Source organism: Giraffa tippelskirchi, chromosome 1, assembly GCF_054371585.1.
Source record: "Giraffa tippelskirchi isolate mGirTip1 chromosome 1, T2T-mGirTip1v1.2.pri, whole genome shotgun sequence".
Lineage (NCBI taxonomy): Eukaryota > Metazoa > Chordata > Mammalia > Artiodactyla > Giraffidae > Giraffa > Giraffa tippelskirchi.
The window spans coordinates 220,163,511-220,190,186 of record NC_137275.1 but is presented as its reverse complement, the minus strand read 5'-3'; the positions used below and the strand labels follow the sequence as shown (position 1 = coordinate 220,190,186).

The window sequence follows — 26,676 nt, the reverse complement described above, 5'->3', positions numbered from 1 at the left end:
AAAAGTGAATCAAAGAAAGGCAATTCTGTTGGCTTTAGGAAATCTGAATTTAGAAGGAAGTCAGCAGCTAAGATCTGAAAACCACAGGACTTAAATGTACATTGTCTTAGAAGTCTAAATGGGCTAATAGATTAAGAAGCAATCAGAGGTAATACTGGCATAATCACAGTAACGTTTATCATCACAGTAGCTGATGCATTAATTAGGCGCTACATCATGGATATTATTTTATCCTTTATGTAAGTTTTCTCTAATTATCACATCAGCCCTATGATAAAGATCATTGTTATCCCCATTTAATAGATTATAATACTGAGGCCTAAAGTAGTTAACAGACTTGATTGGGGTCATTCTTCTGGGAAGTGATACAGCCTCTATTTGACCACAGCCTTAATTAGATCCAAAATCTGAGCTTGACACCTTGTGTCTCTTTTAGGTGAGGGGGCCTGGAATCTCAATAAATTCACCAAAGTAGAAATTATACAAGCTATATTCTCAGACTGAAAATGAAAGTGTTGGTCACTCAGTCATGTCTGATTCTTTGTGACCCCATGGACTGTAACCCACCAGACTCCTCTGTCCATGGAATTCTCCAGGCAAGAATACTGGAGTGGGTAGCCATTCCCTTCTCCAGGGAATCTTCCTGACTCAGGGATCGAACCCAGGTCTCCTTCATTGCGGACAGATTCTTTACCATTTGAACCACCAGAGAAGCCATTCTCAGACTAGAATGCAATAATATTAGATATTAACTATAATCTATCTAGCATACAAAATATATATATATATAGGAATTACAAAAAGCAACCTTCTAACTTACACTTGGGTAAGGAAAAAAACACACTCAAATCATCACCTCTTTAGAAACGAGGAGGAGCTGGAAGGCTTCATATCAAACCCACGGAATAGAGGCAGAGCAGTAGCCAGAAGCTCTGCAGCATCACCAAGAAGCAAGAAAGACTGAAAATAAACAAATGAAGCACTCAACTCCAGAAGCCAGAAAAAGAATGATAAAACAGACTCAAAGAAAGCAGCAGGAAGGAATTAATACAAATAAAAGCTGAAATAAATAGAAAAAAGGGGGGGGCAGCCTTGCCCATAAAAGACAAAAGCTTGTTCAAAAGAGAGAATACAAACACATTAGTAATGAGCGAGGGACATAACCATAGAAGCACAGAAGATAAAACAACTTTAATGAGAATACTGCATGTAACTATGGCAATACATTTGAAAGTCTTGATGAAATGCATTATTTTCTAGAAAATATAAATTACCTAGTTTGAATCACGATGCGATAGAATATCTAAATAGCCAGATAACATAAAATAAAATGATAAGAGAGCTAAATGTCTGCAATTGAAAAGACGACATCCAGCCCAGTGTACTTTAGAGGCAGGTCTTATCAAATCATCAAGGAATGGATAACCTCTATGTTATGTAAACCAATCCAGAGAAGGAAGATAAAAAAAAAAAAAAGACAGTTTTCTAATCTATTCCATAATCCTAGCATAATCTGAATACACAAACTGGGCAAATACATACTCATTCATCTAGAAAAATATGGTTGATGTATTAGAACTGATGAGCTTCTTATGTGGTAGTATGAAAAATCAGCTTTCAAAAATCAGTAATAACTTTGCTTGATATCAGCCATAACTAACTAGAAAATATAAGCGAAACAATATGGGAAAAACTGACCCTATTCCTCAAGTAGAAAAGATTGTAGTAACAGATGCCATTTGCTTGGGCACACTGTATCTCAGACATAGCTCATTTAATCCTCATGGTGCCTCTGTGTGGTGGGAACGTCTACATAGGTAAGCAAAGGAAGTACAGAGAAGTTAAGCATTTTTTCCAAGGTCACACAGCCAATTAATGGTGGAATCTGGATTCAGACTTTGGTGGTCTGGATCCAAAATACCTGCTTATAACTTCTCCGTGTTAAGACATTGCATAAATACTTATGAATAAATCCTCACTTTGCTGACCAAAGACCGTATAGTCAAAGCTATGATTTTTTCAGTAGTCATGTACAGATGTGAGAGTTGGACCATCAAGAAGGATGAGCACCAAAAAGTTGATGCTTTCAAACTATGGTGCTGGAGAAGACTCTTGAGATCTTGAGAGTCCCTTGGAGAGCAAGGAGATCAAACCAGTCAATCCTAAAGGAAATCAACCCTGAATATCCACTGGATGAAGTAATGCTGAAGTTGAAGCTCCAATATTTTCGCCACCTGATGCAAAGAGCTGACTCATTGGAAAAGACCCTACCCTGATGCTGGGAAAGATTGATGGCAGGAGGAGAAGGGGACAACAGAGGACAAGATGGTTCAATAGCCTTACTGACTCAATGGACATGAGTTTGAGCAAACTCTGGGAAATAGTGAAGGATAGGAAAGCCTGGCAACTGCAGTTCATGGGTTGCAAAGAGTTGGGCAGGACTTAGTGACTGAATAACCTCATTTAGTCTACAAATTCAATTTGGAACCACACAAAATTCCAGTAAAATTTTACTTGGGAATTTGACAAGCCAACTCTAAAATTTATCTGAAGGGAAAAATAAGAACAGTGAGGAAATCTGGAAATAGAAGATTACTGTTTATGAAGAGAAGACTTATTTTGCTACATTCAAAATGTGCCATAGTTCAGTTCAGTTCAGTTGCTCAGTCATGTCCGACTATTTGTGACCCCATGAACCTCAGCACGCCAGGCCTCCCTGTCCATCACCAACTCCCTGAGTCCACCCAACCCATGTCCATTGAGTCGGTGATCCATCCAGCCATCTCATCCTCTGTCATCCCCTTCTCCTCCTGCCCTCCATCTTTCCCAGCATCAGGGTCTTTTCCAATGAGTTAGCTCTTTGTATCAGGTGGCCAAAGTATTGGAATTTCAGCTTCAACATCAGTCCTTCCAATGAACACCCAGGACTGATCTCCTTTAGTATGGACTAGTTGGATCTCCTTGCAGTCCAAGGGACTCTCAAGAGTCTTTTCCAACACCACAGTTAAAAAGCATCAATTCTTCTGCACTCAGCTTTCTTTATAGTCCAACTCTCACATCCATACATGACCACTGGAAAAACCGTAGCTTTGACTACATGGACCTTTGTTGGCAAAGAAATGTCTCTGTTTTTTAATATGTTGTCTAGGTTGGTCATAACTTTTCTTCCAAGAAGTAAGTGTCTTTTAATTTCATGGCTGCAATTACCATCTGCAGTGATTTTGGAGCCCAGAAAAATAAAGTCAGCCACTGTTTCCACTGTTTCCCCATCTATTTGCCATGAAGTGATGGGACAAGATGCCATGATCTTACTTTTCTGAATGTAGAGCTTTAAGCCAATTTTTTCACTCTCTTCTTTCACTTTCATCAAGAGGCTCTTGAGTTCTTCTTCACTTTCTGCCATAAGGTGGTGTCATCAGCATATCTGAGATTATTGATATTTCTCCCAGAAATCTTGATTCCAGCTTGTGCTTCCTTCAGCCCAGCATTTCTCCTGATGTACTCTGCATAGAAGTTAAATAAACAGGGTGACAATATACAGCCTTGATGTACTCCTTTTCCTATTTGGAACCAGTCTGTTGTTTCATGTCCAGTTCTAACTGTTGCTTCCTGACCTGCATACAGGTTTCTCAAGAGTCAGGTCAGGTGGTCTGGAATTCTCATCTCTTTCAGGATTTTCCACAGTTTATTGTGATCCACATAGTCAAGGCTTTGGCATAGTCAATAAAGCAGAAATAGATGTTTTACTGGTACTCTCTTGCTTTTCCTATGATCCAGCGGATGTTGGCAATTTGACCTCTGGTTCCTCTGGCTTTTCTAAAACCAGCTTGAACATCTGGAAGTTCACAGTTCACGTATTGCTGAAGCCTGGCTTGGAGAATTTTAAGCATTACTTTACTAGTGTATGAGATGAGTGCAATTGTGCGGTAGTTTGAGCATTCTTTGGCATTGGCTTTCTTTGTGATTGGAATGAAAACTGACCTTTTCCAGTCCTGTGGCCACTGCTGAGTTTCCCATATTTGCTGGCATATCGAGTGCAGCACTTTCACAGCATCATCTTTCAAGATTTGCAATAGCTCAACTGGAATTCCATCACCTCCACTAGCTTTGTTCGTAGTGATGCTTTCTAAGGCCCACTTGACTTCACACTCCAGGATGTCTGGCTCTAGGTGAGTGGTCACACCATCGTGATTGTCTGGGTTGTGAAAAACTTTTTTGTAGAATTCTTCTGTGTATTCTTGCCACCTCTTCTTAATATCTTCTGCTTCTGTTAGGTCCCTACCATTTCTGTCCTTTATTGAGCCCATCTTTGCATAAAATGTTCCTTGGTATCTCTAATTTGCTTGAAAAGATCTGTAGTCTTTCCCATTCTATTGTTTTCCTCTATTTCTTTGCATTGATTGCTGAGGAAGGCTTTCTTATCTCTCCTTGCTATTCTTTGGAACTCTGCATTCAAATGGGAATATCTTTCCTTTTCTCATTTGCTTTTTTGCTTCTCTTCTTTTCCCAGCTATTTGTAAGGCCTCCTCAGACAGCCATTTTGCTTTTTCGCATTTCTTTTTCTTGAGGATGGTCTTGATTCCTGTCTCCGATACAGTGTCACGAACCTCCATCTATAGTTCATCAGGCACTCTATCAGATCTAGTCCTTTAAATGTATTTCTCACTTCTACTGTATAGTCATAAGGGCTTTGATTTAGGTCATACCTGAATAGTCTTGTGGTTTTCCCTACTTTCTTCAATTTCAGTCTGAATTTCACAATAAGGAGTTCATGATCTGATCCACAGTCAGCTCCCGGTCTTGTTTTTGCTGACTGTATAGAGCTTCTCCATGTTTGGCTGCAAAGAATATAATAAATCTGATTTTGGTGTTGACCATCTGGTGATGTCCATGTGTAGAGTGTTCTCTTGTGTTATTGGAATAGGGTGTTTGCTATGACCAGTGCGTTTCCTTGGCAAAACTCTATTAGCCTTTGCCCTGCTTCATTCTGTACTCCAAGACCAAATTTGCCTGTTATTCCAGGTGTTTCTTGACTTCCTACTTTTGCTTTCCAGTCCCTTATAATGAAAAGGACATCTTTTTTAAATGTTATTTCTAGAAGGTCTTGTAGGTCTTAATAGAACTGTTCAACTTCAGCTTCTTCGGTGTTACTGGTCAGGGCATAGACTTGAATTACCGTGATATTGAATGGTTTGCCTTGCAAATGAACATATATCATTCTGTCATTTTTAAGACTGCATCCAAGTACTGCATTTCGGACTCTTTTGTTGACTATGATGGCTACTCCATTTCTTCTAAGGGATTCCTGCCCACAGTAGTAGATATAATGGTCTTCTGAGTTAAATTCACCCATTCCAGTCCATCTTAGTTTGCTGATTCCTAGAATGTCCATGTTCACTCTTGTCATCTCCTGTTTGACCACTTCCATGCCATAAAGCTCTATTAATTAAGATAGTGCAGCGTTATTATGAGAATATACAGATAATTAAATAAAATTTCCAACCATGTATACATAGTACACATAGGGATTTAGTACATGACAGAATAGCATTTAAAACTACTTAGTGAAAGGATGGCTCCTTCATATAGTCATCTTCCCATTTAAAAAATAATTAAGTTAAACTAATCACTCCCACCATGCACAAAAATAAATTCCACACAGATTAAATAACCAAAGATGAAAAAACTATATAAATACTAGAAGAATATAGAGAAAAATTTTTCTCTGTATGGCTCCCTAAGCATCACACAAAATTCAAAGCAATGAAAGACCAGGATAAAGAGGTTATAAGACATCAAAAGCAAGATTAAAATACAAGTACAGACTGGAATAAAATTTCAATATATTTGGAAGGTGAAATATAACTATTGATAATATATGCCAAGCATGTAGAAGCCAATAAGAAAAAAGACAAGTATCACAATAGAGAAATGGTCAAGGCATATAGATAGGTAGTGTACCGAATGAGAAATGCAAATGGCCATGACATGAATATGTGGTGAGATCCACCAGTAATCAGGAAAATGCAAATCCACAAACAAAAATGATTTATCTTTAGCCATCTCAGGTTGGTAGTAATGAACATGAAAGATGTGGGAAAGCAGATTCTCTTATTCATCAATGATAGGGTTGTAGATCGTGCCTCTACAGATAGTCATTTAGTAGATCTATCAAAGCTTTAAAATTCATAAAACATTGACCCAGCAATTACTCTTTTAAGAATCTGTTTTATAGAAACACAAAGGTACATAGTGATATATGTATAAAATTCCTTATCATGACAGCATTAACAAACAAATATAAATAACCAAAATGTCTATCAATAAACATTAGGTAAAATCATTATGGTACATTTATATTGTGCAATGCCAAAGAGTTATTAAAAAGATAGATTTATATGGATACTGATTTGAAAAGATCTCCAAGAAATTATATTAGGTGCAAATGTGTATCTCACAACAACATATAGGGTAATTCTGTTTATGAGTTTATTATGAAAAAGTTATATATATTACAAAATATATGATATAGTAAATAAACATAAGGTATTTTCTATTATAAAAATACAATATGTATAATGTATATCTTAAAATACATTGAAAAAACCCTATGCAAATATATAATTATTAACAATGATTACCACTGGAACAGGAAGCAAGGGTATGTGTGGAGTGGGAAATTAAGAACTTCTATATTTTACTCTATAAGCTTTGATAATATCTAATCTTTACAACCATGTGTTTACTCAGGGCTGCATATGTGTGTGTGTGTGTGTGAGAGAGAGAGAGAGAGAGGAGGGTGAGATCTATCCAGTAAATCATTTCCCATATTTGCTAGGAACTTTTTGGAATAAATGCATGGAACTAGACTTTGTTGAGTCCTTACCATATATCTGCAGATTTATATAACTCACTTTATCTATACTGAAACTTTATGAGGGAGAGTTGCATATGTTAATAGATGCAAAATGAAGACAGGGCAGACTTGACCAAGGTACCAGAACAGGTCTCCTTCCAAGAACTTTCCACTGTACTTTGCACGGGAGCATGTGAACAATGGAAAGACCCTCAGCGTATCCATACAGTACACCAGGGGCTAGAGGAAAACAAGGACAGTGTGTCGGCTTGCGTCAAATGCGAGATATCCTGACCTTTCACATGGAGTGATCTTGGACTGTGTTTTCAGCTCTGCCAGCCTACTTCCTGCCTTCAGCTGGGTTCTGTGTCTCTAGCATCAGCCACTGGTTCCTGCATCCTGGCTACACTTCCTTCTCAAACCAAGTCTCTCCCTTCTCCCACATGAGTCTTATTGCAGTCAGATTCCACAGATCTTCACTCCCATGGAAGAAAGGCAGATAAGAGACTGCCTGCTTCCTGCTGCCTCCAACCAGCAGAACCTAAACAGGATCGTGTCAGCATAGCCTCACCAAGGTCATGCCATGCAAATAGGAACAACTGGATTTGGAAAAGACACATGGAGAAAAAGATGCCTTTGTTGCTGAACAGACCTGATTTTGAATGCCACCTTTGACACTGATGGTGTGACTTGCTTTATTTTTTGGCTCCTCATTTTGCTTCTCTGTGAAGCAGGAATATGATGCTACCTTTTTCATGGTGATAAAATAAGCTTACAAAGTACCTAGTTACTAGCATATGCTCAATAAGTAAATATCACCATCACCACCATTACAACCTGTCTGTAATTATTCTGTTAAGTACACTGCAATTTCTGTTTATGCAGTCATTGTGTCGTGGAACCTCCAGCAGCCTAGTGAAGTAATGTAAGATAGCAGTGTTAACCCCCTTTTACAGATGAGGAAATGAGAAAGCAAAGAAGTAAAATGACTAGCCTGGCTTCACACACATCCCAAGGGACAAAGATGCCTATTTAATCTACCTTCAGTCATGCAGCCTGCTTTCTTGTATGTCTTAGTATGTTCACCCTACGCATAGTGCCCAGAAAAGGACCGTGGGTAGGTAGATACTCAAAGAATTTCAGTTTCTCACTTGATTTTTCATAAGCTAGGCCCTCTGCTTTCTGTTTTCCCCTATCTCTCTAAGAGATTTATTTTCCACTCTATAAACACCCCAAATTGCAAATATTTTTTCCGCACCCTATTCAGATGCCCATTTGGGCCACCAAGGAGCCCATCCCAGTTTCAAAGGCATGCTAAGGGCCCTTCTGCTGTCAGGATTAGGTAGTTAGAAATCAGCAAAGGCTGCTAACTTTGCTAATTGAACAGAAGTTGTGGGGGCTGCTCTGTGTGCTGTCCATGGTCCTGGAACTATCACCTTTGCTCAACAAGGGCAGCGAAAACCTTGTTTTTGCTGCAGTCTTCAACCTTGGCCGACAGATGCCCTGGGAATAGATTCTGATTTGAGAAACTAGTTGATAATTCCCTGCAAATTGGTCTGTCATGCTTTTTAAAGTTTGTGTGTTCATGGAAAACAGTTTTTAAATTTGCTTTGTGCGTGGATGTGCTCTCTGGCGTCCCCCTCGACTCCTCCAAAGTGTCACAAATGACTTTCCTTGAATTTACCAATTTGCAGGATTAATGTGCTTCTCTCTAGACACCTGTGCCCTAGATAGATTCCAGCCAGCATAGCTGTTTCCATTCCTAAACTCTGACCTGTTTTGCAAGCAAAAGAGGTCTGGGTTTTAGGTCACTCCCAATAGGGGCATCCAGCGTGCGAGCTAACTCTCGGCCCTGTTTTATCACGCAGCTGTGTGGAGGAGTACAAGCTGGCTCCTGATGGAAAGTCCTGCCTCATGCTCTCAGATGTCTGCGAGGGCCCCAAGTGCCTCAAGCCCGACTCCAAGTTCAACGACACCCTCTTTGGAGAGATGCTACATGGTTACAACAACCGGACCCAGCATGTGAACCAAGGCCAAGTCTTCCAGATGACCTTTAGGTATGAGGCAGACACCTGCATTTCACTGGTTGAGTCGCTGACCCAAAATTTGGGCAAGGGGAGGAAGCCGTGGGCACCATGGGATAGAGGTCTGGTATACTGGTCAGCATCTCCCTAGACTCACAAGCGCCTATGCACAAAGTGTTAGAAGTCAGCAAAGTCTGTTCTCTGAAGTTCCTTTTCCACTGACCGAGGCCTTTGTCTACCCCATCCTCCCATTTTCTAACTCTCCACATATTTTAATTTCAGTCTCAAATCATCCTATAAGTATAGTTAATGGATTTTTTAATGTAATTAATCTTTCCATCTATTAAAAATATCTTATGTAGGCTATTCAGGCAGTTCAAAAATAAAGACATTTAATGAAGTAGAAAATAAAATTCCCATCACCCAGAAATAGCCAGAATTAATATTTTCTTGAACATTCTTAAAACACCTCTCTCTCTTTCTCTATCTGTATGTCAGTGAGTACTCAAACACACAAACACGCCAACTCTCAGTAAAGCTGTTTAGAAATTGCTATTTTTTTCTCAATGGTATGTCAAATACCTCTTTCCTTGTTAATAAATATAGACATACATGCGAAATTAAAAGATGAGGGTACTCTCATATGAGAATAAACAGGAAAGCAACTGAGTCCAAATTATGTGAAGATTAGACCTGCAGTCTAATTGGGAAAGTCTTCCTGGGAGAGTTGAAGGAACTGGGGCTGTTCTGTCTGGAGATGAGAGGCCTTTGGTGGGATTTATTCATGCCTCAAACTCTGAAAGCCATAAGATGATAGCACGAGAAGAACTGAGAACTGTTCCATATGTAAGAAATGTTTTTCTTTTTAAAAAATATATATGTACTTTTGGACAGTTTTGCATAAAAATGTAATAGGATATTATCACAAAGAAAGCTTCACCTATCATTTGTGGTCATGTCAACAGAAGTCAGAACTGGTAAGAAACATCACCATCAGAATCATCCTCATCCTGCCAAATAATTAATAATTGTCGATTATAGTAGGAGTGATAATACTAGCTGCTATTTATTAAGAAATACTGTATGCCATGGAGTAGGAAATGGCAACCCACTCTAGTATTCCTGCCTGGAGAATCTTATGGACAGTGGAGCCTGGTGGGCTACAGTCCATGGGGTCGCAAAGAGTCAGACATGACTGAGCGACTAACACACACTGTGTGCCAAGCTCTTGACTAAATATTTTAATAATAATGATGCCACAAACATTAATTTGGTATATGCTTTCCATCCACTGATTTATGGCATCCTCACAATGGCCCTGTGAACTAGAGGCTATTGTCATCCTCACTATACAGATAAGAAGTGGTAGTGTTAAGTGACTTTCCCAAATCCCCCTTATGGGAAGTTAAAGAACCAGGACAGTGCAATTACCACTTCACAATTAAAACCCTTTGAGATACCATGCCCTCCATTTTACAGTTGAAAATTTTCAGTAACAGGGAAGTAAACTGACTTTTTCAAGGTCACCATCTAGTGAAAGTAAGGATTCAGATGTAGGTCTGACTGACTCCCCAGCCCTGGTCTTATCTTCTAATCCAACATATCACATCACTTCCCATTTTATAGAACTAGAATGAAAGTGTGAATTCCCTAAACTTTTCATCTGTGTCGCCGTCACATGCTTTTGAACACCTGCATTGTCCCACCTACCATGTTGGTTACTTAGAATACGATGCGAAATGAGATAAAAATGGCTTTGGACCTTGCAGTGTTTAGATACAGTGTGTGTGTGTGTGTGTGTGTGTGTGTGTCATGGAATTTTAAGTACTTAATTTGCAGCAGGTATTATGAAGTAAAGATACAGTGTTCCAGGAAATCAATTAACAGTGGGATCTAATTTAGTTGGAGAGAGTGAGGGGTGGGTGCATCTATTGGATTAGAAAGCAGTAATAAGTCTCACAGTCTAGTTTCCAGGGGAAGTGTTATTTAACTAATACCTGGAAGATGAGTGGGAGTTGGCACTGGAAAAGTTTTCAAGCAGAGACAGGTGTTCTAAGAGGGAAAAGAACTTGACTGACTTCAAGAAATGAAGAATCTGGTGTGGTTGAAGCTGAGAAAGTAGGGAAGGAGTAGGGGGAGGTGAAGGCAGAGTGGTAAGCAATGGCAGATCATGGGGGTCTTGCAGGCCAAGGCTTTATTCTAACAGCAAAGAGGAAAACTCTTAAATGGATAAATGAGGGGGGTATGTAATGATTGCATTGCAGTTTTTCAACTTTATGGTAGCTGTATTGGGAGTAGATTGCAATGAGAGTGGAAAGGGAGACAGTGGAATGGGGTCGATTAGGTGTCTATTATAGAAGCCATGTGAGAATGTTAGCAACTTCAAGCCGGGATGATGGGAACAAAATGGAGAAAGGAGATTTGGGGATATAGTTTAAAGGGATAATGGACAAGGGCCAGGGAGCAGTAGCAGGCAAAGGATGAGGTTGAGGGAAGAGTCAAGGGTGATAGAAGTGACTGGCAGTCTCACAACAATTTAATGATGGAATTGAATTCTCCAACTCCCAATAATGTTCTTTCTACCACCCAGTTGCTCAAGCCAAGACGGATGGCACTTGATCAGAAAAACCCTGCAAGATATTTAAGGACAATCTGGATGAGCTACTCAATTCTGAGATTCTAGAATCTTGATTTTCTATCATTTTAATAGTCTATGAAACCCTGTGTTGAGCATGATGATGGGTAGAATAATGCTGCCTGGAATCGAAAGGAAATATCAACTGCCCCTCACCTTCAAGAAAGGAGTCTACAAATGTGCAAGAACACACACACACACAATTAGAAAACAAATATGTGAAAATTGAATTTGCGAAGATATGTTCCAGGGAATGCCAATGGTTTTCAGAGTTCCCATCTGAAGACTTTCAAGAGAAGTTAGAAGGAATAATAAAGGGCTTCATTAAGGACAAAGCTTATGAACTGGAGTTTGAAGTGATGACAAAGGATAGTGCTTCCTGGGTGGGAGAAGAGCTATACTCATTTTCCTGTCCAGGAAGGAGCCTGCAGAAGCCTGGATATATTGGTAAATGAGAGGGAGAGATAGGAAAGCAAATCTCCAGATTGACCCAGCTCCAAAATCCAGCCCTATCCATGGCCAGCCGAGTCTTTCTGCCTCATCTTTTAACGGTGCTGTTTTACCATATCCCAATCACTGTGATATGGGCGCATTGCTTGTTTTATGTAGTCTGATTTCTCACAGCAACCATCAGAGTGACTGGCATGTGGTAAATGATCAAATGCACTAGTTCCCACTCCCAAGGGTGAAGATTAGCTTGGTTCAAATGAAGGACATAGATTGGGAAGTAAGGTGCTGGATCCTAAGGGGGCATCATGGAATCTTGGGATCTCATCTGCATGTGGGGAAGGGCCTTGGCTAAGGTCACAAGGCAAGTCATTTGAGAACTGGCCTGTGATTATCCAGCAGGCTTGCCTTCCCCCTATCAATAGACTGGTTGATAAGAGAGAGCTTGGCTTCTTGAAGGCTAGTCTGGGAGTTTCTGGGCTCACACAGAATTTTAGCCCTATCAAGAGTCTTCCTTCTGCCTCAAACACTCATTTTATTGTTCCTCGCCCTTCAGTCTTGGGTTATCCTTGAGTAGCTAGGACCAGTCCACCCTGATTTGCTCGTGGAAGGGAGTATAGTGAACAGATCACACTCTTCTCTTTTGACAACAGCCTCCAGATTTAGGAACTCCCTAGACTCCCATTATATTAGAATAGCCCATTTCACTTCAGCTCACTCATCCTTGGCTTCAGTTAAACTTTCTTTGCAATTATTTCTGTCCCCAGACCATGTCGCCACTTGGAGCCCCATGCTAAGGCGGTCGACTTCCCTCTGTGGGAAGGTGAGTGGCTTCTAATGAGTCTAAATTTATCTCTTTCAAAAGTCTGCTTTCCTGAGCCCCGGATAAGGGGGAGCTGTGGCTCCTTTGTCCTTCAGGTTCCAGAAGGCAGGCCTGTAAGGTTTTTCAGCACCAAACGCTGTTGTCATTTCTTTCCTGCCCCTCCTTCCCGCCCCCTCCCCCTCAAGTAATCTCTGGTCCAGCCCTCCAGAGTAACCAGCAGGCACCCCACCAGTCATCTCACCATATGTCCCATTTCCTGACACCTGCCTGGCCTGGCTTGGGATTTCAGACCCTCTCCCAGTTACAGCCTCTGCTCTGTGACAGTCACAGCGCTGCTTTGTGCCCCCACCTCCTGCCCCCCACCTGGATGCCCACACCTGGCAACTGCTGACAGAGACAGGTCTGCTTCTCATGTCCTCTCTTGAATCTCTGAAAGCACAACCTGGATTTCTGCTTTACCGAAGTCTCACATTTCAAGTTTCTGAACTGGGCAAGCTCTTAAAGATCAACAGTTGCTAACCCCTTATCGTGTAGCTGGGGAAACTGAGGCCCAGGGATGAATATTATTTACCCAGTGCTTGTCATGATTTGGGTCCCTTCTGAGACTGAAAGTTTGAGTCTGTGACTCCCAAACCACTGTTCTCCTGGCCTCTGGTTCTGTTACAAGTGACGTATATCACTTCTCCATGTCCCCATGTTAGCACATGGCAAGAAGGGCCACCTGCTTCACTCGACTGCTTCTAGTGAGGACTTGGGTGCCTTTGGGGGCTGCCAGACTCATAACGAAGGAGGGATCTTAGGCAAACCCCACTTCCATAGACATGACTCTGCAGGAACCTGACCCCCTTCCTAGCCACCTCCTAGGTTGTCACATGTAGGATGCAGCTCAACTCTGGGGGAGGAACATGTGGAGAGTTTAGGACCCTGACAAGTCAGGGAATCATCCACTATGTGGGAAGATGAAGTACGGAGCACCCCGAGAGACCCACAGAGAAACATTGACAGGGAGAGAGGGATAAGGAGAAGCAGGCAGAGGGGCAAAGCAGAACCATGCAGAGAGGAGGATGGAGGAGATACGAAGCAGGAACCAGAGGGACAGAAGGAGGGACTAAGGCACAGAAAGGGTTAACGAGATACAGAGGATTGACAAAGGCTAAAGAGATGAGTGGGTAAATGGCGAAAGGTGGAGGAGTTAGGGAGGAGGGAAAGATGAAAGGCTTAAAGGAGAGACTTGAAAAGAAGAACAGAAGGACTAAAGTCACAATATCATTTACTCCCAGGAGGGAGTAAGTGTTGTTTTAAGAGTCTGGATGGTGTTAAGACAGAGCTCTGAATTAAGAATCAGGTTCAGATGGATTATGAAAGCACATAAAAGCCTTTGGTGAAATGCCAAGGCCTGAGGAAATGTGAAAAGTCAAATATCTCACCTCTGAACTGCCCCCAGACTCAGTAAGTGATGCTAAGCTTTGCTGTTTCTGACCCCTTCTGGTGAACTCTGTTGGTGTTAATGACCATGCAGGCTCACCATCAGAATTCCCTTCCCTTAACTCTCGATCAGGAGAGTCTGGCAGAGACTGTTGGGATGAGATAAACTCACAGGAGGTTGGTGATGTTTGTTGTTTCATTTGTTTGTTGGTTTGTATTTTACTTCCCCCTTCTCTCCCATCCTTATTCATTCCGCCTCATTTTTATTATAAAGAAAGGTCAACTTTGGTTATAGATGGAAGAAATTTAGATAAACGTCAGTCAATGACTATTACTGAGGCTGGAGTCTCAGAAGCTGTAGTGAGGAGACATTGCTTGGGAATGGAGGCTGAGCGAATATCATGGTACATTTTGCAAAAGCCTCATCAAAAAGAAGATGGTTCTGCCAGCTGCAGACACTGGCTCATAGGCCTTTCCAAATGACCTCCAAAGAGTGTAAGGAGCTCATAAAAGATTTACTGGAAAGGCTGTTTCCAGCCTGGGTTGCTTATCAGACATGCATGCTGTACAGATGAATAAGATGACAATTTGGGTAAGATGTGGCATTCAGGATGAAGCACCATCAACCCACGCCTGGTGAGACAGAAGGATTCTCTTAAAAGATTTGAGGAAATCTGGCTTTCACTTGTGGCACCCACTTGTTCCCCCGCTGAAGGTCCTGAGTCACGTCTTATTAAGTGGCTCCAAGGTATGGTTTCTCTGCTGCCTTCCTGGGACATGGTTAATTGTACATACTGCTCTTGATCATTCCCTGTTTCTTACCCTTCAGGCATGTGTGCACTTTATATTTGCCAGGTCCTGTACTACGGACTTTATGTTTTCTCACTTCATCTTTCCAAGACCTGTTGCAAGGTAGCCCTTGACAACTTGGCTTTACAAAAAAAGAAAAAGAAATGAATATGTCAATCAGACTGCATTATTCTGTGTCTTGATAACCCATGACTTCGAAACCTCAGAGGCATCACAGAAAAGTCTGTATGTTGCTCATACCACACGCTCTGGAGAGAATCACAGCGGCTGTGCTCACGCTGGTGTTTGGGAATCTGGACTGAGGGAACATTCTCTTCATGCGCTTCCATGAATGCTGTCATAGTGGGGAAGGAACCTGGCTTCCCTGCTGCCTCCTAGAGGTCACATTCTGCTCACACTCCATTGGTCACCTTAAGTCTTAAGGACATGGTGCCCCTCCAGGGGTTGAGCTGAGACATAAAATTCTGTTATGGGCAGACAGAGCTTCCCTGGTGGCTCAGAAGGTAAAGAATCTGCCTGCAGTGTAGGAGACCTGGGTTCGATCCCTGGGTTGAGAAGATCCCCTGGAGGAGGGCATGGCAGCCCACTCTAGTACTCTTGCCTGGAGAACGCCCATGGACAGAGGGGTCTGGCGGGCTACAGTCCATGGGGTTGCAAAGAGTCTGACACGACTGAGCAACTAAGCACAGCATAGCATGCACAGAGAAGCAGAGACCCGGAAATATATGGGACATCGGTACTGTTCACACTGAGGTTCAGAGGTGTTAGGCTACCTAGCCTGAGAGTCACACAGCTAAACTGACAGCATGTAGGTATAACCGCAAAGCCCGCTTAGCAGTGCGGCCTCCCAGACTCCCAGGATGCTCCTACTTCACATCAGCCCCTCTAAGAACTGTAATCAGACTTCTGTTTTCTTCTGGTCAAATTTTCTTCATTCAATTCACAAAGAACCATAGACTTTATAGATGGGAGAGCTTTGGAGAACAGTTTGTATAAACCCCTCCATTTGTCGGTAAGGTGCCTGAGGTAATTTAAGTGAATTACCTAAAATCACATATAACTAGTGAATGAATAAGCCAGGCCTCCAACCCCCAGTCTCTTGGGCTGCTCTGTATTCACTTGCAAGATTTAGGTATATAGCATCCACCTCCTCCACTGTACAGATGGTAACACCGAGGCCAAAGTTCCATAAAGAATTAACAGCAGAGCCAGGCCTGGAAGCTGTTTTTCTGCACTCTTAGGCCTGAGTGTTTTGTAATATACCACAATCTGACTGTAAAAAGGAAAAAAAAAAAAAAAAGCACAGGAGGCAGGTAGTGGAGAAATTATCAACTGAAAGTAGCCTAGCTTTCGACTTTCAAGGACATTCCCAAGCCTCTCTATTTAGTAACATTCTAGCTCCTGGTGAAATCTTCAAATGACCACCTGGAGACATAGCTATGTGCTGCCTTCTCTGGGGGATTGATGGTGAGATCTTGGAAGTAGCCTGAGGGACAGAACCTGGAGGCTGGATCATAAGAGTCCCAGGGGCTGTTTCCCCTGGGGTCCTCACTCCTTGGCTGGCTGCGAAGAGTCTCCTTTCTGTGTCCCCATTTTTCCAAGGTTTACTAACATCACCTGCAGGAGTCAGGCCCCACATGTTGGGTGTACCTTAGGCCGGAAAGTCTTCATACCTGTTCTTCCGCTTCCTGGTGATCACTCTTGGCCATTCTCTCCTTCTGATTCCTGTTGTCCCTTCTGTATATTAAGGTGAGGGCAGAGTTCAGATGAAGACTGAGGGCTCCTGACCTAGAATATAGCACTATTTTTACTCAGCTTCATAGCTAGTGAAGTCTTTCCTACTCATCTGGTCGTAAGAATCACCTTGCGCTGTTCCAAGACCCACCAATCAATTTTTTTTTCCCCAGATAAGGGACCTGGGAAAGTGAATTTCCACTGTATCCCCAGGTGGTTCACATGATCTAGAAATTTGGGGATATTGTTGTTATTTAGTTGCTAAGTTGTGTCCAACTCTGTGACCCCGTGGACTGCAGCACACCAGGCTTCCCTGTCCTTCACTATCTCTCAGAGTTTGCCCAAATTCATGTCCATTGAGTCAGTGATGCTATCTAACCATCTCATCCTCTGCCACCCCCTTTTCCTCCTGCCCTCAATCTTTCCCAGCATCAGAGTCTTTTCCAATGAATTGGCTCTTTGCATCAGGTGGCCAAAGTATTGGAGCTTCAGCTTCAGCATCAGTCCTTCCAATGAATATTCAGGGTTGATTTCCTTTAGGATTGATTGATTTGATCTCCTTGCAGTTCAAAGGACTCTCAAGAGTCTTCTCCAACACTATAATTCAAAAGCATCAATTCTTCACTGCAGAGTCTTCTTGAGGGTCCAACTCCCACATCTGTACACGGCTACTGGAAAACCCATAGCTTTGACTATGTGGACCTTTGTCAGCAAAGTGATGTCTTTGCTTTTTAATATGCTGTCTAGTTTTGTCATAGCTTTCCTTTCAAGGAACAAGCATCTTAATTTCATGGCTGCATATCTAAGATGCCAGGTTCTAGAGTCTGAGTCCTAACTTGCCACTTGTCAATGGCCTGACCTTGGGTACATTAGTTCATTAAGCTCACCTTTCTCATCTCTACATTAGGAATAATAACAAGACCCAATTCCTGGTGATACTGTGATGATTAAATGAGATTGTCCCCTGTTTTGTTCCTATTCTCAACAGATAGGGAGGACCGTGGTGCCACAGCAAGTGGCCAAGTCAATAACTAAAGAGGAGTCTTAGGCAAAGGCCATCCTTATGTGCACAGTTCTGCAGGCACTTGATCCCATTCTTGGCTGTGATCCAACACAAGGTGTCAGGGCGCCCCCATGAGAAGTAACAGGATCCGAGTCCCACACTTGCCATTTCCTGGCTGTGTGACTTTGGACCTATCTCTTAATCTCCGCGAACTGCAAGATCTTCAACAGTGAAAGTGGGTTTTACCCCTAAAATATCCTCAAAGAGCTATTTGTTGTTCAGTTGCTAAGCCAGCTTTTTCACTCTCCTCTTTCACCTTCATCAAGAGGCTCTTTAGTTCCTCTTCACTTTCTGCTATTAATGTGGTATCATTTGCATATCTGAAGTTGTTGATATTTCTCCTAGCAATATTGGTTCCAGTTTGTGCTTCATCCAGCCTGGCATTTCACATGATGTAGCAGGGTGACAATATACAGCCTTGACATATTCCTTTCCCAATTCTAAACCAGCTTGTTGTTCCATGTCCGGTTCTAACTGTTGCTTCTTGACCTGCATACAGATTTCTCAGGAGGCAGGTGAGGTGGTCTGGTATTCCCATCTCTCTAAGAATTTTCCACAGTTTGTTGTGATCCACAAGTCAAAGGCTTTAGCATAGTTGATGAAGCAGAAGTAGATGTTTTTTTTTTCTGGAATTCTCTTGCTTTTTCTATGATCCAGCATATGTTGGCAATTTGATCTCTGCTTCCTCTGCCTTTTCTAAATCCAGCTTGAACATCTGGAAGTTCTCAGTTCATGTACTGCTGAAGCCTAGCCTGAAGGATTTTGAGCATAATCTTACTAGTATCATGTGAAAAGAGCTATAGTAGGGATTTAAACAGCTAATAAGCAAGATCCTAGGTGCAGTAGCCTTTCAGTAAACATGGTTTTCTCTTCTTTCAGTTGCATTCCTTTTCCCTGCAATTCCAAAAGCCATTCTGTAGATGAAGATGTTTTCTGAGGCATTCCCTCAGATCTCATCTCAGGACTGGAGTCGTGGTCATCCTCCCAACTTCTTCCAACTAACCTCTACAGGTGTTTTGATGAATACATTGCTTTGGTGAAATGCCCAGCACAGAGATAGAAATGTAGCCATTCATGCTTGTTCCATGGGTCTGTTGGAGGCAGACAGCTCAGCCAGCAGTGAGAGATGGTGCAGCAGCCAAGGTCACCTTCTTGTGGGGTATTTATCCAGCCTTTGCAAAGATGGAATCTAGCGGATGTGCTGTATCACCCGCATCGTATAGGGTAGCCCTCTTTGTTTCTGTCTGAATGACCTACAGTGAAATATATCTAAATAGAAATGTGAAATTGAGATGCTCGTGTGTGCCCCATGTGGAACTTGATAACCTGGGCCCAGATCCAAAAGTTCCAGAACTATGTTTATCTACCACCTCTGGGGTGATATTAAAAATATTTAATGAGTGGCGTAGAACTGGCGTTGACCAATTGAAATCAATGTCCGTCCCAAGAGAAAAAAGGTTCAGCAGTAAGCCCTACTGGACCCTATATCAGTCTTGATCACCTTCCAGCTTTTCCGATTTTCTCCCCCTCCTCTCAACTCATCACATATTCTGGTATGTTTCTCAATACCTTTAAGCATGATTGATATTGTAAAGCTATTTTTTCTTTTCTTTTTGAAGCTGGTTTCTGAGGGGCATAGGCAGGTATTCCTCCTGTGGTGCATGTGGACAGAGCAGGTTGCCTGTTTTACTTTTTAACATGAGGAAACTGAAGCTTAGAAAAGTGAGTTGTGGCTTCCATGGTGCCATGTGCTGATAGTCTGAAACCATATGATCGTCAAAGAACAGGAAAGCAAATAATAGCTCATCATCTTCATTATACACAAAACCTCCATCTAAAGATAGGAATTTCCCATATGTCTGCTTAGAGCCAGGACTCAGTACACAAGAAACGTGCCAGTGCTTCGCAAACCCTCCGTGCATACAGATGCCAGGGGGTCCTACTAAAACACAGCCTCTGGTTGGGTTGTGGGGAAGGCCTGAGACTTTGCATTTCAAATGAACTCCTGGGTCCGAGGACCAGTTTGAATAGCAGAGTGTTAAGCTGGACTTTATGCTAAATGTGAGGCCAGGTTAGGCCTGAGGCTGGAGAAGGATGGTTGCCTCTCCATTTACCTGTTTCAAAGCAGCAACTGAGTCCCAAGACCAGTGGCCCTGGGACACCACGGAGTCCCAAAGGAGTCTCCCCCTATAGTGACCAAGCTCAGAGATGGTTTTGGACTTACAGCAGCCGGGGTGGACAGTGCTGTCCTGCAATTCAAGAGGCCCCTAGTGCATAATGCAGCATAATGCATTCTCTGCATCCATTTGTCTGCTCTGCTCACTGATGGGTACAGGGATGCTGAGCTTCAGTACCAATGGAGGAGGCACTTATCTTGACTCCAGTGTCCTGAAGCTGCAGTTAGGTGCCCAGATCTGAGCCCCCTCCATCTGCCCGCTCTACAGTTCCAGCCATCATCAGAAGCCGTGGAAAATACTTTCCAGTGGAGAGCTGAGCTGCAGTCTGCATTAGATCAAAGGTGGAAGGCAGACTCCTTGAAAATCAGTGAGAAATCCATTTGGGAAGGGACATTAGTCTGGGTGAAGCTTTATTATTCTTAAGTGCTGAGACCAAAATCTCATACCGTCAACACTCATTAGTTTAATTGGGGACAGAAAGAGAGTAGTAAAATTAAGACCTAGTGAAAAATGCTTTTTATTTATTTATTTTTGTGGGGAGCTGGGAATTGCAATCCATTTTTAAACGAGGCTTCTCCATTCTCCCTTCCTAATTATAGAAAGAAAAGAAAGAAGAATAGCTGCTTTGTTTTTAAAAACGTTTTATTGTCAGTGTTCACATCTCTAAATATATCGCACGTGGTCATTTTATGATGATAACAAATTATACACAGCATGTTTTGAATTCTCCAAGTACCCTGAAGATACATCTCTTGTCTGCAAAAGGTGCTAAAACAGGTCCATTTCACTTCTTTTTCCAGTTTTCTACTCAACCTCCCCCTCCTTTTGGTTTTGTTTTTAACTTTCAAAATCCCTGACTATGTTCTTTTTTTCTTGGAGGGGGAATTTATTGGGACCACTGAGGCATCTGAACCAGAGACAGTTTTTAAGGAACCAGTTTCATTATACACAAAGACAGGCAGTAACTCAGGCTGGTCTAAGTACTCTGAAGGAAAAGTCGGTAGGGAACCTTCGGAGCAGATAAGGATAGATTGTAATTAGCACAGTAATTGTAATTAGCAGAGCAATTGTAATTAGCACAGTGATTGTTTGTTTATAATGGGTGCTTCCAAAGTGACTCCAGGCAGTTTGTTCTCTTAAGTATCTTCTGCCATTTCCCCGTGATCTTGTTTACACTGCTAGTGCACTAATGTGCCTAGCAATCTCTTTTATAAATAAACACTCCAAAGGTACAAGCCAACCCAGCCCCTGGCCAAGCATTATACATCCTTAATTAATGGAGTCCACAGCACTGAAAATTTACCATATTTGCATTATGCTAAGGCAATGCCTGTATATTACTCTCTGAAGAAATCATACTTCAGAAGTCATTTGTTATTGTTACTGTCATTCTGCTAATTACGTGAGGGAATGGGGTGTCGCCACAGGACTGCACTTGAGGTCAGAGATTGCAGTCCTGGCTTTACCACTTATTCTGATTTGTTATTTAATAAATTTTCATTAAACGACACCTCTGATGCCTTATGCATGGGGGATGAAAAGACAGAGCTAGGCAAGGTCCCTACTCTGATGTAAATGGACCGCTGGCCCAGCCTTGGTATCCTAAGCAGCAGGAAAGACTTCCTGACAGAGATGCTGGCTGAAACCTGGAGGATGTGATGAACAGTGAGCTCTGTGGGAGAGTGCTCCAGGAAAGTAAAAGCACGGAACATCAGCAGACATGAACTCAAGGTGGATCATAAAGAGGGTGCGAGGATGGGATAGTAGAAATAAACCATGATGAACAATGGACCTTCGATCAGGAAGGGCTATTTAAGCACCACAGTAATGGGACCATTACTGGCTGTAAGACTCTGCACCATCTTCTAACCTTTCTGAGCCCAGACCGTTCATCACTAAATCAGGGAACATAATAATACCAATCCCACAGGAGAATTATGGTGAGGAGGGAGAGGTGATGAGAAAAGCCAGGTTAAAATGCTCTGCAAAGTGTAAAGACATGTGCAAATGTTAGTGACATTTTCCTAACATGAATCTGAGCATCTGTGAGATACCACTTACTCCAAAATTATGTGTTGGAGTGTACATCCTGGCACATTGGAGATCACGCGAGATGCAAATTCACCAGCATTCCTTTCTTTGTATTCCTTCCAGAGAAATGCAAAAGTAAGTCTATTCTAAGCTCACATTAATAAGCCCACGCAAGTGAATCAAGAAAATTAATTTTTAGGGAAATATTTCCATCTCAGGGAGATGCCCTGAATAGAAATGTATTTAGTAACAATTCAATGAAAGATACAATCACAGTTTATTAGATGTGAATTAATACAGAAAGCTCCAAGGGCAGTGGCTGGGGTTTTATGTAACATCACCACTGAAAAATTACTATTAATGATAATGTAGTGAGACACCTCAAAGGTGGCTTTTAAGAGTCCAAATGAGCATTTATTTTTATGTCTCATAAGATCCTCCAAGGAGCCCATTAAGTGGGCAGTTAATTAGCAGGCACACGCCAGGAGCTTATCGTGCAGGCATTTGGGTACCCCAGTACTGGTTAATTCAATGTATCCCTAACCACTTTGAAAGAACCTTAACCTCGAATCAGCCAGCCACCTCTCCATCCACCCACTGTGAATGTCCTAATGCTTTGACCTTGAAGCTATTTTGCTTGTTTTGAAAGCTTTCCGGAGTCAGAGGAAAGAAAAAAGATAGAGGGATTGGTCTCCCTTGCTATCTCATAGCTGAGAGAACCAAAGTTACACCAAGGGATACCTTTCCAGTTTTCTGTTAATTAACAAACTACTTCTAAGGAGTTATTGAGGACCCAGTCACTGGAAAGATACAAGCCCAGAAGCCATACCAGCATCTTGTAGCTGTATTTGCAAAGAAGGTAGCAACTCAGCTTAAAATTAAACTAAGCTGCAATTACATTCTCCTTCAGCCCTGTGATTCAATCAATTAATATACATTGAGTACTTATTATGTGCTAGGTTCTGGAGATGCAAGCTGAATAAGACTCACAGAGTTGAACATTAGTGTAAAGGGGAAAAGAATGTTCTTTTCCTGGGTATTATCTAAGTCTGTGCTTGTTAACTTTTTCCTTTTTCAAGGGGCTGGGATCCATCCCTGTGAAATATAATCATCAATGAAGAAAGCAGAGACATACGTTGCAAATTCAGGAGTCATTGTACCGGGTGGAGCATATCCCGTTTTTCCACCTCCCACTGAAGTCCCCCAGTACCTTTCTACTCACTCACCCCAGCCTTAAAAAGTTTCCTGCTCTTTGTTTCAATGAAATGGAATTCAGACTTGTCACCCCTATTGCAGTAACCTTGAATAAGATCAGATTCAGATCGCTTTAGTTTGTTTTTTTTCCCCGATCCAGGATCTCATCTAGTGCTCCACCAGAGCAAACTTGTACTGGACAGTGTCAGTCGAGGAAGACTTTATTTGAGGCTATTGCAATAAAGGGAGGGAGGTCTGGACTCAGTTCTATTAAAACAAAGCTGAGGCTATGGGAGTGGGAAAGTCCTGAAGGGCTTCAGGGCGAGGGGGACCAGTGGGCTGTGCCTCACACAGTGTAGTGGTTTCTGAATTTGCAACTCTGTTTCTCTGCTTTTTTCATTGATGATTACATTCAAAGAGATGACTCCCAGATCCTTGAGAAAGATGTTCTTGGGTTATAAAACTGGCAAGAGGCTTTTTAAAAGATTTGCATATCACAAGGCAGAGAAGGAATTTACAGTGATGAGTTGTCTAAAGGAAATGCTCTAAAATAAGGAAAGTCAGGGACCTAGACCTGAGGAAGCAGCCCTCCTAAGTTTGACTCAGCTGGGCAGACCTTAAACCAGCTTAGGCATCGCCTTACCTTAAGTTGTTTATCTCCTTAGGCTCCTCTTGGCTGTGACAGTTGGGCAGGCTCATTGTTTTAACTGATCTCTTTTTTATGGGCATTACATTTACAAAGTTCAAGAATAAAAACAATATAAAAGACATCCACAGAGAGTCCAGTCTGGGGCTCTGTGATGACCTAGAGGGATGAGTTGGGGGGAAGGGAGGGAGGCTCAAAAGGGAACCGCAATACCTATAATTATGGCTGATTTACATTGCTGCATGACAGAAACCAACACAAAATGTAAAAATTAAAAAAAAAAAAAATCCAGTGAGGAGTGGTATTCCTTTCCATGTTTCTCTCTATTCCTTTTCTCGTACCTCCTCCTCGCTATTGTTAGTTTCTTGGGTATTTTTTCCAGTGTTTCTTCATGTAAGTTCAAGCAAATAAGATTAAATAGCATTCTCCCCTTTCTGTCACAAAAGATACATAAAATATATTGTTTTTTATGCATCCTCCCAACTTAGTTATATTTCTTAAAGATCTCTCCACAGGAAATATATTTTTCAGCAGTAACACAAAGAACGTTCTAATGTTGGGGTTTGGGATCCCACTGGTGAATACCACACCGCTGTGGAAACACTAGGGATATGGAGAAACCTGGGCTGTGAAGGTGGGTGATTCCACTTCTTGGGCTATTGGGCCTCACACAAGTGATGCAGATGATGTCACCTTTCTTGGCCTAATCTCTTCATAAAATAACCATCCCTACACCTCATTGTGTTACTGTGAGAAAACTAAGATCAGAAATATAAGGAACCTGATCCTCAAAGAAAAGCAACTGTAGTGGTAGTAGTAGCAGTAATAGCAAGAACTGTTATTATTAATAGTAACAATATATAGTGGTTACCCCCCCCCAGGTACCACTGTGTCTTCATTCCATCAAAAATATTACCTATTCATTCCATCAAAAATTAAATACCTATTACATGGCATTCATGGTTCTAGGGAACCAGGACTCAACAGAACAAAAGACATAAAAACTCTGCCCTCATGTCCTCATACCACATTTTCTTTATCCGTTCATCTGTTGATGGACATTTAGGTTGATTCCATGGTTTGGCCATTGTAAATAGTGCTGCAGTGACCATTGGGGTGCATGCGTATTTTTGAATTATGGTTTTCTCAGGGTATGTGACCAGGAATGGGATTGTTGGGTCATATGGTAGTTCTATTTTTAGTTTTTTAAAGAATCTCCATACTGTCTTCCACAGTGACTGTATCAATTTACATTCCCACCAACAGTGCAAAAAGGTTTCCTTTACTCCATTCCCTCTACAGCATTTATTGTTTGTAGATTTTTTGATGATGGCCATTCTGACTGGTGTGAAGTTATACCTCATTGTAGTTTTGACCTGGCTTTCTCTAATAATTAGTGATGTCGATCATCTTTTTATGTGTCTCTTGGCCATCTATATGTCTTCTTTTGAGAAGTGTCTATTTAGGGCTTCTGCACACTTTTTAATTGAGTTGTTTCTTCTTTTGATATTGAGCTGCATGAGCTAATTGAATATGTTGACGTTTAATCCGTTACCAGTTGGGATTGACATATATACACTCCCCTGTGTAAAATAGCCGGCTAGTAGGAACTTGCTGTAGAGTGCAGAGAGGTCAGCTCACTGCTCTGTGCTGACCTAGATGGGTGGGATGGTGGGTGGGGTGAGGGGGATTCAGAGGGTATATGTATGCATATAGTTGATTCTTGATGTTGCACAGCAGAACCTAACACAACACTGCAAAGCAGTGAGAACAGACAAACAGAACCTCTGACCTCATGAGTGATAGTCTAGTGTGGGAAGTAACCAGCAAATAAATATATATTATGTCAAGTGTATACACTCTGGAGGAAAGCAGGAGAAGGAGGCTGGGGTGTGCTAGGCAGGGGATTCTCCTTAATACAGGCTGGACAGGGAAGCCCTCTTTACATAAGGTGACATTCATGCAAAGATCTTAGCAAGTGAGGCGGTCAGTCTTGCAGATATATGGGGACACACTTCCAGGCAGAGGGCACAGTGAGTCCCCAGACCCTCCACACATTCCAGGTATAACGAGGAGTCCAGAGGTGAATGGAAAGTAGTGGGAGCATGGTAGGGGAAGGGCTGTAAATAAACAGGTAATGGGTGTCAAGAGGGGCAATGTGACAGTTTGTACAGGGCCCTATGAGTCACATGGGTCCAGTACTTTGGATTTTACTCTGAGCGAGAAGAGAAAGAAGCCCACACATGGTTTGAGCAGAAGTGGGCTATAATATCACTCACATTTTTAAAAGACCACTCCATCTGAGGTGTGAAGAATAGACTTTGGCGGGCAGGGTGGAAGCACTGAAAGCAGTTCCAGGGCTTTTGCAGTGGCCCAGGTAAAAGGCAGTGGAGCCTGGTGGTAGGTGTCCACATGGCGAGAGGTGGGCAGACGCTGGGTGTATCCTCGAGGTAGCACCATAGGGCGTACAGATGAAGGAGAGAAAGGAGGGTCCCAGGCTGGCTCCCCGCTTCTAGCTTGAGCAGCTGGAAAGGAGGAGGAGCCGTTGATGGTGACAGGACAGTAGGAGCAGGCACAACGGAGGGGACTAGAAGTAGAAATTTGTTTGTGACCACGTGAAACAATGAGCTTGATTGGGGAAAATCCCAGACGTTTATAACTGTAGACAGTTGTGTAATAAAACCCTAGGTACTCATCACCCTGGGGCTTCCCTGGTATCTCAGAAGGTAAAGAATCTGCCTGCGATGAGGGAGACCCTGTTTTGATCCCTGGGTCAGGAAGATCCCCAGGAAAAGGGGATGGCTACCCACT

At 42.1% G+C, this 26,676-nt stretch overlaps 1 protein-coding gene across 3 annotated transcripts in view; it reads left to right on the top strand.

Moving 5' to 3' along the window:
- Positions 1 to 26,676, top strand: part of ASTN2 (astrotactin 2) — a 989,820-nt gene that overhangs the window by 638,093 nt on the left and 325,051 nt on the right. For all 3 annotated transcript variants that reach the window (XM_081575818.1, XM_081575813.1, XM_081575806.1), the window contains one exon: positions 8,725 to 8,913. In XM_081575818.1, the coding sequence (XP_081431944.1) occupies positions 8,725 to 8,913 (189 nt within the window). The remainder of the gene's footprint in view (positions 1 to 8,724; positions 8,914 to 26,676) is intronic.